Raw genomic sequence first — 16,159 nt, forward strand, 5'->3', positions numbered from 1 at the left:
ACTATATATACTGTATGCTATATACTATATATACTGTATGCTATATACTATATATACTGTATGCTATATACTATATATACTGTATGCTATATACTATATATACTGTATGTTATATACTATATATACTGTATGCTATATACTATATATACTGTATGCCGGCCCCATCCCGTGCAGGACAATAATGACACAGAGCAGCCACAGGGCTCATTCCTTTCTTATCGCCACGATAGTCCTCCACCACCAGGGGGAGTGCGGGGTTGTGTCGCTCTTTTTTTTCACTTTCTTCTCTATGGTTCTAACTACAGATCAGAGAGTACTTCAGGTTATCCACCTCCAACGGTTGAGCGGAGCTGAAACAGACAGTGTCGCTCTCTCCTCAATGTTTCCTTTATGGTTCTATCCACATGCCAGTGTGTACGACTGCTGGTCATCCACCACCACCAGGGGGAGCGCTGCCGTCACAGAGCCGCTCTGGCCTCTCCATCTCTCTGGCTATAACACGTGTGCACTGTGCAGGGAGAGGAGAGACAGCAGCAGTCAGTAAGTATAATGCTACAGTATCACTATTATACCCCTCCAGGGTGACTGTATCACTATTATACCCCTACAGGGTGACTGTATCACTATTATACCCCTACAGGGTGACTGTATCACTATTATACCCCTCCAGGGTGACTGTATCACTATTATACACCTACAGGGTGACTGTATCACTATTATACCCCTACAGGGTGACTGTATCACTATTATACCCCTACAGGGTGACTGTATCACTATTATACCCCCCCAGGGTGACTGTATCACTATTATACCCCTCCAGGGTGACTGTATCACTATTATACCCCTCCAGGGTGACTGTATCACTATTATACCCCTCCAGGGTGACTGTATCACTATTATACCCCTCCAGGGTGACTATCACTATTATACCCCTACAGGGTGGCTGTATCACTATTATACCCCTCCAGGGTGACTGTATCACTATTATACACCTACAGGGTGACAGTATCACTATTATACACCTACAGGGTGACTGTATCACTATTATACCCCTACAGGGTGACTGTATCACTATTATACCCCTACAGGGTGACTGTATCACTATTATACCCCTACAGGGTGACTGTATCACTATTATACACCTACAGGGTGACTATCACTATTATACCCCTACAGGGTGACTATCACTATTATACCCCTACAGGGTGACTATCACTATTATACACCTACAGGGTGGCTGTATCACTATTATACACCTACAGGGTGGCTGTATCACTATTATACACCTACAGGGTGACTATCACTATTATACACCTACAGGGTGACTGTATCACTATTATACCCCTACAGGGTGACTGTATCACTATTATACCCCTACAGGGTGACTGTATCACTATTATACCCCTACAGGGTGACTGTATCACTATTATACCCCTACAGGGTGGCTGTATCACTATTATACCCCTACAGGGTGGCTGTATCACTATTATACCCCTACAGGGTGGCTGTATCACTATTATACCCCTACAGGGTGACTATCACTATTATACCCCTACAGGGTGACTGTATCACTATTATACCCCTACAGGGTGACTGTATCACTATTATACCCCTACAGGGTGACTGTATCACTATTATACCCCTACAGGGTGACTGTATCACTATTATACCCCTCCAGGGTGACTGTATCACTATTATACCCCTACAGGGTGACTATCACTATTATACCCCTACAGGGTGACTGTATCACTATTATACCCCTCCAGGGTGACTATCACTATTATACCCCTACAGGGTGACTGTATCACTATTATACCCCTACAGGGTGACTGTATCACTATTATACCCCTACAGGGTGACTGTATCACTATTATACCCCTCCAGGGTGACTGTATCACTATTATACCCCTACAGGGTGACTATCACTATTATACCCCTACAGGGTGACTGTATCACTATTATACCCCTCCAGGGTGACTATCACTATTATACCCCTCCAGGGTGACTGTATCACTATTATACCCCTCCAGGGTGACTGTATCACTATTATACCCCTCCAGGGTGACTGTATCACTATTATACCCCTCCAGGGTGACTGTATCACTATTATACCCCTCCAGGGTGACTGTATCACTATTATACCCCTCCAGGGTGACTGTATCACTATTATACCCCTACAGGGTGGCTGTATCACTATTATACCCCTACAGGGTGGCTGTATCACTATTATACCCCTACAGGGTGGCTGTATCACTATTATACCCCTACAGGGTGGCTGTATCACTATTATACCCCTACAGGGTGGCTGTATCACTATTATACCCCTACAGGGTGGCTGTATCACTATTATACCCCTACAGGGTGACTATCACTATTATACCCCTCCAGGGTGACTATCACTATTATACCCCTCCAGGGTGACTATCACTATTATACCCCTCCAGGGTGACTGTATCACTATTATACCCCTACAGGGTGACTGTATCACTATTATACCCCTACAGGGTGGCTGTATCACTATTATACCCCTACAGGGTGGCTGTATCACTATTATACCCCTACAGGGTGGCTGTATCACTATTATACCCCTACAGGGTGGCTGTATCACTATTATACCCCTACAGGGTGGCTGTATCACTATTATACCCCTACAGGGTGGCTGTATCACTATTATACCCCTACAGGGTGGCTGTATCACTATTATACCCCTACAGGGTGGCTGTATCACTATTATACCCCTACAGGGTGGCTGTATCACTATTATACCCCTACAGGGTGGCTGTATCACTATTATACCCCTACAGGGTGACTGTATCACTATTATACCCCTACAGGGTGACTGTATCACTATTATACCCCTACAGGGTGACTGTATCACTATTATACCCCTACAGGGTGACTGTATCACTATTATACCCCTACAGGGTGACTGTATCACTATTATACCCCTACAGGGTGACTGTATCACTATTATACCCCTACAGGGTGACTGTATCACTATTATACCCCTACAGGGTGACTGTATCACTATTATACCCCTACAGGGTGACTGTATCACTATTATACCCCTACAGGGTGACTGTATCACTATTATACCCCTACAGGGTGACTGTATCACTATTATACCCCTACAGGGTGACTGTATCACTATTATACCCCTACAGGGTGACTGTATCACTATTATACCCCTACAGGGTGACTGTATCACTATTATACCCCTACAGGGTGACTGTATCACTATTATACCCCTACAGGGTGACTGTATCACTATTATACCCCTACAGGGTGACTGTATCACTATTATACCCCTACAGGGTGACTGTATCACTATTATACCCCTACAGGGTGACTATCACTATTATACCCCTACAGGGTGGCTGTATCACTATTATACCCCTACAGGGTGGCTGTATCACTATTATACCCCTACAGGGTGACTGTATCACTATTATACCCCTACAGGGTGACTGTATCACTATTATACCCCTACAGGGTGGCTGTATCACTATTATACTCCTACAGGGTGGCTGTATCACTATTATACTCCTACAGGGTGGCTGTATCACTATTATACCCCTACAGGGTGGCTGTATCACTATTATACCCCTACAGGGTGGCTGTATCACTATTATACCCCTACAGGGTGGCTGTATCACTATTATACACCTACAGGGTGACTGTATCACTATTATAGCCCTACAGGGTGACTGTAATACTATTATACCCCTACAGGGTGACTGTATCTCTATTATACCCCTACAGGGTGACTGTAACACTTTTATACCCCTGCATGGTGACTGTAACACTATTATACACATGCAGGGTGACTGTATCACTATTATACCCCTGCAGGGTGACTGTAATACTATTATACACCTACAGGGTGACTGTATCACTATTATACCCCTACAGGGTGACTGTATCACTATTATACCCCTACAGGGTGACTGTATCACTATTATACACCTACAGGGTGACTGTATCACTATTATACCCCTACAGGGTGACTGTAACACTATTATACACATGCAGGGTGACTGTATCACTATTATACCCCTACAGGGTGACTGTAACACTATTATACACATGCAGGGTGACTGTATCACTATTATACCCCTACTGTGTGACTGTATCACTATTATACCCCTACAGTGTGACTGTATCACTATTATACCCCTACAGGGTGACTGTATCACTATTATACCCCTGCAGGGTGACTAGTGTTCCTTCTAGCTCCGGCTGGAGGCAGGGCGCCGGAGCTAGAGAGGGCATGCACGCGCGCGCACCTTCGGTGCACGCGCCCGAGAAGGGGGCGTGGTCATCGGAAAAGGGGGCGTGTCTATAAGACGCGTCCCCTTTTCGTCACTCTTGGGGGCGTGCCCGGCACTTACGGACACGCCGGGCAGCCCCCAAGCCCTGCAGACTGGGAGAATCGATGCCGGGCGCATGCGCCCGGCGTCTATTCTCCGGCGGTGACCGGGTCACCGCATGTTTCTCCACCCGCGGGACACTGCTTCCCGCGGGTGAGAAGGCTCCCGCAGGCTGTTAGAGCAGGGCGCTTTTTGCCCTCCTCCTGGAGGGCAGGGTGCTTTTTGCCCTCCAGAAGGAGGGCAGGGCGCCGCGCCCCGCTAAAACAGCCTAGCGGGAACGCTAGGTGACTATCACTATTATACCCCTTCAGGGTGACTGTATCACTATTATACCCCTACATGGTGACTGTATCACTATTATACCCCTACAGGGTGACTGTAACAGTATTATACCCCTACTGTGTGACTGTAACAGTATTATACCCCTACTGTGTGACTGTAACAGTATTATACCCCTACTGTGTGACTGTAACAGTATTATACCCCTACTGTGTGACTGTAACAGTATTATACCCCTACTGTGTGACTGTAACAGTATTATACCCCTACTGTGTGACTGTAACAGTATTATACCCCTACTGTGTGACTGTAACAGTATTATACCCCTACTGTGTGACTGTAACAGTATTATACCCCTACTGTGTGACTGTAACACTATTATACCCCTACTGTGTGACTGTAACACTATTATACCCCTACTGTGTGACTAATGCTATTATACACCTACAGGGTGACTGTCATACTATTATACACCTACAGGGTGACTGTATCACTATTATACCCCTACAGGGTGACTGTAACACTATTATACACATGCAGGGTGACTGTATCACTATTATACACCTACAGGGTGACTAACACTATTATACCCCTACAGGGTGACTGTATCACTATTATACCCCCTACAGGGTGACTGTATCACTATTATACCCCTACAGCGTGACTGTATCACTATTATACCCCTACAGGGTGACTGTATCACTATTATACCCCTACAGGGTGACTGTATCACTATTATACCCCTACAGGGTGACTGTATCACTATTATACCCCTCCAGGGTGACTGTATCACTATTATACACCTACAGGGTGACTGTATCACTATTATACACCTACAGGGTGACTGTATCACTATTATACTCCTACAGGGTGGCTGTATCACTATTATACCCCTCCAGGGTGACTGTATCACTATTATACCCCTACAGGGTGACTGTATCACTATTATACCCCTACAGGGTGACTGTATCACTATTATACCCCTACAGGGTGACTGTATCACTATTATACCCCTACAGGGTGACTGTATCACTATTATACCCCTCCAGGGTGACTGTATCACTATTATACCCCTACAGGGTGGCTGTATCACTATTATACCCCTACAGGGTGACTATCACTATTATACCCCTACAGGGTGACTGTATCACTATTATACCCCTACAGGGTGACTGTATCACTATTATACCCCTACAGGGTGACTGTATCACTATTATACCCCTACAGGGTGACTGTATCACTATTATACCCCTACAGGGTGACTGTATCACTATTATACCCCTACAGGGTGACTGTATCACTATTATACCCCTACAGGGTGACTGTATCACTATTATACCCCTACAGGGTGACTGTATCACTATTATACCCCTCCAGGGTGACTATCACTATTATACCCCTCCAGGGTGACTGTATCACTATTATACCCCTACAGGGTGACTGTATCACTATTATACCCCTCCAGGGTGACTGTATCACTATTATACCCCTCCAGGGTGGCTGTATCACTATTATACCCCTACAGGGTGGCTGTATCACTATTATACCCCTACAGGGTGGCTGTATCACTATTATACCCCTACAGGGTGGCTGTATCACTATTATACCCCTACAGGGTGGCTGTATCACTATTATACCCCTCCAGGGTGGCTGTATCACTATTATACACCTACAGGGTGACTGTATCACTATTATACTCCTCCAGGGTGACTGTATCACTATTATACCCCTCCAGGGTGACTGTATCACTATTATACCCCTCCAGGGTGACTGTATCACTATTATACCCCTCCAGGGTGACTGTATCACTATTATACCCCTACAGGGTGACTGTATCACTATTATACCCCCCCAGGGTGACTGTATCACTATTATACCCCTCCAGGGTGACTGTATCACTATTATACCCCTCCAGGGTGACTGTATCACTATTATACCCCTCCAGGGTGACTGTATCACTATTATACCCCTACAGGGTGACTGTATCACTATTATACCCCTACAGGGTGACTGTATCACTATTATACCCCTACAGGGTGGCTGTATCACTATTATACCCCTACAGGGTGGCTGTATCACTATTATACCCCTACAGGGTGACTATCACTATTATACCCCTACAGGGTGACTATCACTATTATACCCCTACAGGGTGACTATCACTATTATACCCCTACAGGGTGACTATCACTATTATACCCCTACAGGGTGGCTGTATCACTATTATACCCCTACAGGGTGGCTGTATCACTATTATACCCCTACAGGGTGACTATCACTATTATACCCCTACAGGGTGGCTGTATCACTATTATACCCCTACAGGGTGACTGTATCACTATTATACCCCTACAGGGTGACTGTATCACTATTATACCCCTACAGGGTGACTATCACTATTATACCCCTACAGGGTGACTGTATCACTATTATACCCCTACAGGGTGACTATCACTATTATACCCCTACAGGGTGGCTGTATCACTATTATACCCCTACAGGGTGACTATCACTATTATACCCCTACAGGGTGGCTGTATCACTATTATACCCCTACAGGGTGACTGTATCACTATTATACCCCTACAGGGTGACTGTATCACTATTATACCCCTACAGGGTGACTGTATCACTATTATACCCCTACAGGGTGACTGTATCACTATTATACTCCTACAGGGTGGCTGTATCACTATTATACCCCTACAGGGTGGCTGTATCACTATTATACCCCTACAGGGTGGCTGTATCACTATTATACACCTACAGGGTGACTGTATCACTATTATAGCCCTACAGGGTGACTGTAATACTATTATACCCCTACAGGGTGACTGTATCTCTATTATACCCCTACAGGGTGACTGTAACACTTTTATACCCCTGCATGGTGACTGTAACACTATTATACACATGCAGGGTGACTGTATCACTATTATACCCCTGCAGGGTGACTGTAATACTATTATACACCTACAGGGTGACTGTATCACTATTATACCCCTACAGGGTGACTGTATCACTATTATACCCCTACAGGGTGACTGTATCACTATTATACACCTACAGGGTGACTGTATCACTATTATACCCCTACAGGGTGACTGTAACACTATTATACACATGCAGGGTGACTGTATCACTATTATACCCCTACAGGGTGACTGTAACACTATTATACACATGCAGGGTGACTGTATCACTATTATACCCCTACTGTGTGACTGTATCACTATTATACCCCTACAGTGTGACTGTATCACTATTATACCCCTACAGGGTGACTGTATCACTATTATACCCCTGCAGGGTGACTAGTGTTCCTTCTAGCTCCGGCTGGAGGCAGGGCGCCGGAGCTAGAGAGGGCATGCACGCGCGCGCACCTTCGGTGCACGCGCCCGAGAAGGGGGCGTGGTCATCGGAAAAGGGGGCGTGTCTATAAGACGCGTCCCCTTTTCGTCACTCTTGGGGGCGTGCCCGGCACTTACGGACACGCCGGGCAGCCCCCAAGCCCTGCAGACTGGGAGAATCGATGCCGGGCGCATGCGCCCGGCGTCTATTCTCCGGCGGTGACCGGGTCACCGCATGTTTCTCCACCCGCGGGACACTGCTTCCCGCGGGTGAGAAGGCTCCCGCAGGCTGTTAGAGCAGGGCGCTTTTTGCCCTCCTCCTGGAGGGCAGGGTGCTTTTTGCCCTCCAGAAGGAGGGCAGGGCGCCGCGCCCCGCTAAAACAGCCTAGCGGGAACGCTAGGTGACTATCACTATTATACCCCTTCAGGGTGACTGTATCACTATTATACCCCTACATGGTGACTGTATCACTATTATACCCCTACAGGGTGACTGTAACAGTATTATACCCCTACTGTGTGACTGTAACAGTATTATACCCCTACTGTGTGACTGTAACAGTATTATACCCCTACTGTGTGACTGTAACAGTATTATACCCCTACTGTGTGACTGTAACAGTATTATACCCCTACTGTGTGACTGTAACAGTATTATACCCCTACTGTGTGACTGTAACACTATTATACCCCTACTGTGTGACTGTAACACTATTATACCCCTACTGTGTGACTAATGCTATTATACACCTACAGGGTGACTGTAATACTATTATACACCTACAGGGTGACTGTATCACTATTATACCCCTACAGGGTGACTGTAACACTGTTATACACATGCAGGGTGACTGTATCACTATTATACACCTACAGGGTGACTAACACTATTATACCCCTACAGGGTGACTGTATCACTATTATACCCCCTACAGGGTGACTGTATCACTATTATACCCCTACAGCGTGACTGTATCACTATTATACCCCTACAGTGTGACTGTATCACTATTATACCCCTACAGGGTGACTGTAACACTATTGTACACCTACAGGGTGACTGTAACACTATTATACCCCTACAGGGTGACTGTATCACTATTATACCCCTTCAGGGTGACTGTATCACTATTATACCCCTTCAGGGTGACTGTATCACTATTATACCCCTACAGGGTGACTGTATCACTATTATACACATGCAGGGTGACTGTATCACTATTATACCCCTACAGGGTGACTGTATCACTATTATACCCCTACAGGGTGACTGTAACACTATTATACACATGCAGGGTGACTATCACTATTATACCCCTACAGGGTGACTGTAACACTATTATACCCCTACAGGGTGACTATCACTATTATACCCCTACAGGGTGACTATCACTATTATACCCCTACAGGGTGACTATCACTATTATACCCCTACAAGGTGGCTGTATCACTATTATACCCCTACAGGGTGGCTGTATCACTATTATACCCCTCCAGGGTGGCTGTATCACTATTATACCCCTCCAGGGTGACTGTATCACTATTATACACCTACAGGGTGACTGTATCACTATTATACTCCTCCAGGGTGACTGTATCACTATTATACCCCTCCAGGGTGACTGTATCACTATTATACCCCTCCAGGGTGACTGTATCACTATTATACCCCTCCAGGGTGACTGTATCACTATTATACCCCTACAGGGTGACTGTATCACTATTATACCCCCACAGGGTGACTATCACTATTATACCCCCCCAGGGTGACTGTATCACTATTATACCCCTCCAGGGTGACTGTATCACTATTATACCCCTCCAGGGTGGCTGTATCACTATTATACCCCTACAGGGTGGCTGTATCACTATTATACCCCTACAGGGTGACTGTATCACTATTATACCCCTCCAGGGTGACTGTATCACTATTATACCCCTACAGGGTGACTGTATCACTATTATACCCCTACAGGGTGACTGTATCACTATTATACCCCTACAGGGTGACTGTATCACTATTATACCCCTACAGGGTGGCTGTATCACTATTATACCCCTACAGGGTGACTATCACTATTATACCCCTACAGGGTGACTATCACTATTATACCCCTACAGGGTGACTATCACTATTATACCCCTACAGGGTGACTATCACTATTATACCCCTACAGGGTGGCTGTATCACTATTATACCCCTACAGGGTGGCTGTATCACTATTATACCCCTACAGGGTGACTATCACTATTATACCCCTACAGGGTGGCTGTATCACTATTATACCCCTACAGGGTGACTTTATCACTATTATACCCCTACAGGGTGACTGTATCACTATTATACCCCTACAGGGTGACTGTATCACTATTATACCCCTACAGGGTGACTGTATCACTATTATACCCCTACAGGGTGACTGTATCACTATTATACCCCTACAGGGTGACTGTATCACTATTATACCCCTACAGGGTGACTATCACTATTATACCCCTACAGGGTGACTGTATCACTATTATACCCCTCCAGGGTGACTGTATCACTATTATACCCCTCCAGGGTGACTGTATCACTATTATACCCCTCCAGGGTGGCTGTATCACTATTATACCCCTCCAGGGTGGCTGTATCACTATTATACCCCTACAGGGTGACTGTATCACTATTATACCCCTACAGGGTGACTGTATCACTATTATACCCCTACAGGGTGACTGTATCACTATTATACCCCTACAGGGTGGCTGTATCACTATTATACCCCTACAGGGTGACTATCACTATTATACCCCTACAGGGTGACTATCACTATTATACCCCTACAGGGTGACTATCACTATTATACCCCTACAGGGTGACTATCACTATTATACCCCTACAGGGTGGCTGTATCACTATTATACCCCTACAGGGTGACTGTATCACTATTATACCCCTCCAGGGTGACTGTATCACTATTATACCCCTCCAGGGTGACTGTATCACTATTATACCCCTCCAGGGTGACTGTATCACTATTATACCCCTCCAGGGTGACTGTATCACTATTATACCCCTCCAGGGTGACTGTATCACTATTATACCCCTCCAGGGTGACTGTATCACTATTATACCCCTCCAGGGTGACTGTATCACTATTATACCCCTCCAGGGTGACTATCACTATTATACCCCTCCAGGGTGACTGTATCACTATTATACCCCTACAGGGTGACTGTATCACTATTATACCCCTCCAGGGTGACTGTATCACTATTATACCCCTACAGGGTGACTGTATCACTATTATACCCCTACAGGGTGGCTGTATCACTATTATACCCCTACAGGGTGACTATCACTATTATACCCCTACAGGGTGGCTGTATCACTATTATACCCCTACAGGGTGGCTGTATCACTATTATACCCCTACAGGGTGGCTGTATCACTATTATACCCCTACAGGGTGGCTGTATCACTATTATACCCCTACAGGGTGGCTGTATCACTATTATACCCCTACAGGGTGACTATCACTATTATACCCCTACAGGGTGACTGTATCACTATTATACCCCTACAGGGTGACTGTATCACTATTATACCCCTCCAGGGTGACTGTATCACTATTATACCCCTCCAGGGTGACTGTATCACTATTATACCCCTCCAGGGTGACTGTATCACTATTATACCCCTCCAGGGTGACTGTATCACTATTATACCCCTCCAGGGTGACTGTATCACTATTATACCCCTCCAGGGTGACTGTATCACTATTATACCCCTCCAGGGTGACTGTATCACTATTATACCCCTCCAGGGTGACTGTATCACTATTATACCCCTCCAGGGTGACTGTATCACTATTATACCCCTCCAGGGTGACTGTATCACTATTATACCCCTCCAGGGTGACTGTATCACTATTATACCCCTCCAGGGTGACTGTATCACTATTATACCCCTCCAGGGTGACTGTATCACTATTATACCCCTCCAGGGTGACTGTATCACTATTATACCCCTACAGGGTGGCTGTATCACTATTATACCCCTACAGGGTGGCTGTATCACTATTATACCCCTACAGGGTGGCTGTATCACTATTATACCCCTACAGGGTGGCTGTATCACTATTATACCCCTACAGGGTGGCTGTATCACTATTATACACCTACAGGGTGACTATCACTATTATACACCTACAGGGTGACTATCACTATTATACACCTACAGGGTGACTATCACTATTATACCCCTACAGGGTGGCTGTATCACTATTATACCCCTACAGGGTGACTGTATCACTATTATACCCCTACAGGGTGACTGTATCACTATTATACCCCTACAGGGTGACTGTATCACTATTATACCCCTACAGGGTGACTGTATCACTATTATACCCCTACAGGGTGACTGTATCACTATTATACCCCTACAGGGTGACTGTATCACTATTATACCCCTACAGGGTGACTGTATCACTATTATACCCCTACAGGGTGACTGTATCACTATTATACCCCTACAGGGTGACTGTATCACTATTATACCCCTACAGGGTGACTGTATCACTATTATACCCCTACAGGGTGACTGTATCACTATTATACCCCTACAGGGTGACTGTATCACTATTATACCCCTACAGGGTGACTGTATCACTGTTATACCCCTACAGGGTGACTATCACTATTATACCCCTACAGGGTGACTGTATCACTATTATACCCCTACAGGGTGACTATCACTATTATACCCCTACAGGGTGGCTGTATCACTATTATACCCCTACAGGGTGACTATCACTATTATACACCTACAGGGTGGCTGTATCACTATTATACCCCTACAGGGTGACTGTATCACTATTATACCCCTACAGGGTGACTGTATCACTATTATACCCCTACAGGGTGACTGTATCACTATTATACCCCTACAGGGTGACTGTATCACTATTATACCCCTACAGGGTGACTGTAACACTATTATACACATGCAGGGTGACTGTATCACTATTATACCCCTACTGTGTGACTGTATCACTATTATACCCCTACAGTGTGACTGTATCACTATTATACCCCTACAGGGTGACTGTATCACTATTATACCCCTGCAGGGTGACTAGTGTTCCTTCTAGCTCCGGCTGGAGGCAGGGCGCCGGAGCTAGAGAGGGCATGCACGCGCGCGCACCTTCGGTGCACGCGCCCGAGAAGGGGGCGTGGTCATCGGAAAAGGGGGCGTGTCTATAAGACGCGTCCCCTTTTCGTCACTCTTGGGGGCGTGCCCGGCACTTACGGACACGCCGGGCAGCCCCCAAGCCCTGCAGACTGGGAGAATCGATGCCGGGCGCATGCGCCCGGCGTCTATTCTCCGGCGGTGACCGGGTCACCGCATGTTTCTCCACCCGCGGGACACTGCTTCCCGCGGGTGAGAAGGCTCCCGCAGGCTGTTAGAGCAGGGCGCTTTTTGCCCTCCTCCTGGAGGGCAGGGTGCTTTTTGCCCTCCAGAAGGAGGGCAGGGCGCCGCGCCCCGCTAAAACAGCCTAGCGGGAACGCTAGGTGACTATCACTATTATACCCCTTCAGGGTGACTGTATCACTATTATACCCCTACATGGTGACTGTATCACTATTATACCCCTACAGGGTGACTGTAACAGTATTATACCCCTACTGTGTGACTGTAACAGTATTATACCCCTACTGTGTGACTGTAACAGTATTATACCCCTACTGTGTGACTGTAACAGTATTATACCCCTACTGTGTGACTGTAACAGTATTATACCCCTACTGTGTGACTGTAACAGTATTATACCCCTACTGTGTGACTGTAACACTATTATACCCCTACTGTGTGACTGTAACACTATTATACCCCTACTGTGTGACTAATGCTATTATACACCTACAGGGTGACTGTAATACTATTATACACCTACAGGGTGACTGTATCACTATTATACCCCTACAGGGTGACTGTAACACTATTATACACATGCAGGGTGACTGTATCACTATTATACACCTACAGGGTGACTAACACTATTATACCCCTACAGGGTGACTGTATCACTATTATACCCCCTACAGGGTGACTGTATCACTATTATACCCCTACAGCGTGACTGTATCACTATTATACCCCTACAGTGTGACTGTATCACTATTATACCCCTACAGGGTGACTGTAACACTATTGTACACCTACAGGGTGACTGTAACACTATTATACCCCTACAGGGTGACTGTATCACTATTATACCCCTTCAGGGTGACTGTATCACTATTATACCCCTTCAGGGTGACTGTATCACTATTATACCCCTACAGGGTGACTGTATCACTATTATACACATGCAGGGTGACTGTATCACTATTATACCCCTACAGGGTGACTGTATCACTATTATACCCCTACAGGGTGACTGTAACACTATTATACACATGCAGGGTGACTATCACTATTATACCCCTACAGGGTGACTGTAACACTATTATACCCCTACAGGGTGACTATCACTATTATACCCCTACAGGGTGACTGTATCACTATTATACCCCTACAGTGTGACTGTATCACTATTATACCCCTACAGTGTGACTGTATCACTATTATACCCCTACAGGGTGACTGTATCTCTATTATACCCCTACAGTGTGACTAACACTATTATAGCCCTACAGGGTGACTGTAACGCTATTATACCCCTACAGAGTGACTGTAACGCTATTATACCCCTACAGGGTGACTGTAACACTATTATACCCCTCCCCTACAGGATGACTGTAATGCTTTTCTAAAAAGCGTCTGTAATACTATTATACTGCTACAGAGTGAGTGTAATACCATTATATCACTACATAGTGACTGTAACACTATTATAATGCTACAGTGTTCCTATATCAGCTCTATAATGCTACAGAGTGACTGTAATAATATAATGGTACAGTGACTGTACTATTATAATGCTACAGTGTTCCTGTAAAAGCTCTATAATGCTACAGAGTGACTGTACTATTATAATGCTACAGTGTTCCTGTAACAGCTTTATAATGCTACAGTCAGTGTAATACTATTATGCTACAGAGTGACTATAATTATATTATAATAGCCTAGTGTTCATTCTAGCACCCTGCATCTGTCATAACCCGTGTAATTTTTCTTTCCTCATTGGGGTGTTGCGCTCTGCTCTGGTGCTTCTAGCACACTCAGTTGATGCAACAAACAGCTGAGATGCATACTGGAAGCACCAGCGCGGAGAGCGACACCCCAGGCAGGAAAGAGGAACTAAACTGGTTGTGACTTGCAGGGTGCTAGAATGAACACTGTTAAATGTTGCAGTATTCCTGTAACAGCTCTATAATACTACAGAGTGATAATGTTTATAATGCTATAGAGTGACTGTAATAATATTATAATGCTACAGTGTTCCTGTGAAAGCTCTATAATGCTATATAGTGACTGTAATAATATAATGCTACAGTGTTCCTGAGAAAGCTCTTTAATGGTATAGAGTGACTGTAATATAATGCTACAGTATTCATGTAACAGCTCTATAATAGTACAGAGTGACTGTAACAGCTCTATAATGCTACAGAGTGACTGTAATAATATAATGCTACAGTGTTCCTGTAACAGCTCTCTAATGCTACAGAGTGACTGTAATAATATAATGCTACAGTGTTCCTGTAACAGCTCTATAATGCTACAGAGTGACTGTAATAACATAATGCTACAGTATTCTTGTAACAGCTCTATAATGCTACAGAGTGACTTTACTAATATAATCCTACAGTATTCCTGTACCGGCTCTATAATGCTAGTGACTGTAATAATATAATGATAATGTTCCTGTGAAAGCTCTATAATGCTATATAGTGACTGCAATAATATAATTCTACAGTGTTCCTGTGAAAGCTCTATAATGCTTTATAGTGACTAATAATATAATGCTACAGTGTTCCTGTAACAGCTCTATAATGCTACAGAGTGACTGTAATAGTATAATGATAATGTTCCTGTGAAAGCTCTGTAATGCTATATAGTGACTGTAATAATATAATGCTACAGTGTTCTTGTGAAAGCTCTATAATGCTTTATAGTGACTAATAATATAATGCTACACTGTTCCTGCAACAGCTCTATAATGCTACAGA

General features: G+C 44.9%; 1 protein-coding gene across 1 annotated transcript in view; it reads left to right on the forward strand.

Moving 5' to 3' along the window:
• The first annotated feature begins 328 nt into the window (after positions 1-328).
• RRP8 (ribosomal RNA processing 8) overlaps positions 329-16,159 on the forward strand; it is a 41,057-nt gene continuing 25,226 nt past the window's right edge. Inside the window, exon 1 of the mRNA XM_088464031.1 lies at positions 329-540. Coding sequence (XP_088320157.1) covers positions 380-540 — 161 coding nt within the window. The 5' untranslated portion in view covers positions 329-379. The remainder of the gene's footprint in view (positions 541-16,159) is intronic.

The sequence above is a fragment of the Taudactylus pleione genome, unplaced genomic scaffold (assembly GCF_031769625.1).
Source record: "Taudactylus pleione unplaced genomic scaffold, aTauple2 ptg001564l, whole genome shotgun sequence".
Classification (NCBI taxonomy): Eukaryota; Metazoa; Chordata; class Amphibia; order Anura; family Myobatrachidae; genus Taudactylus; species Taudactylus pleione.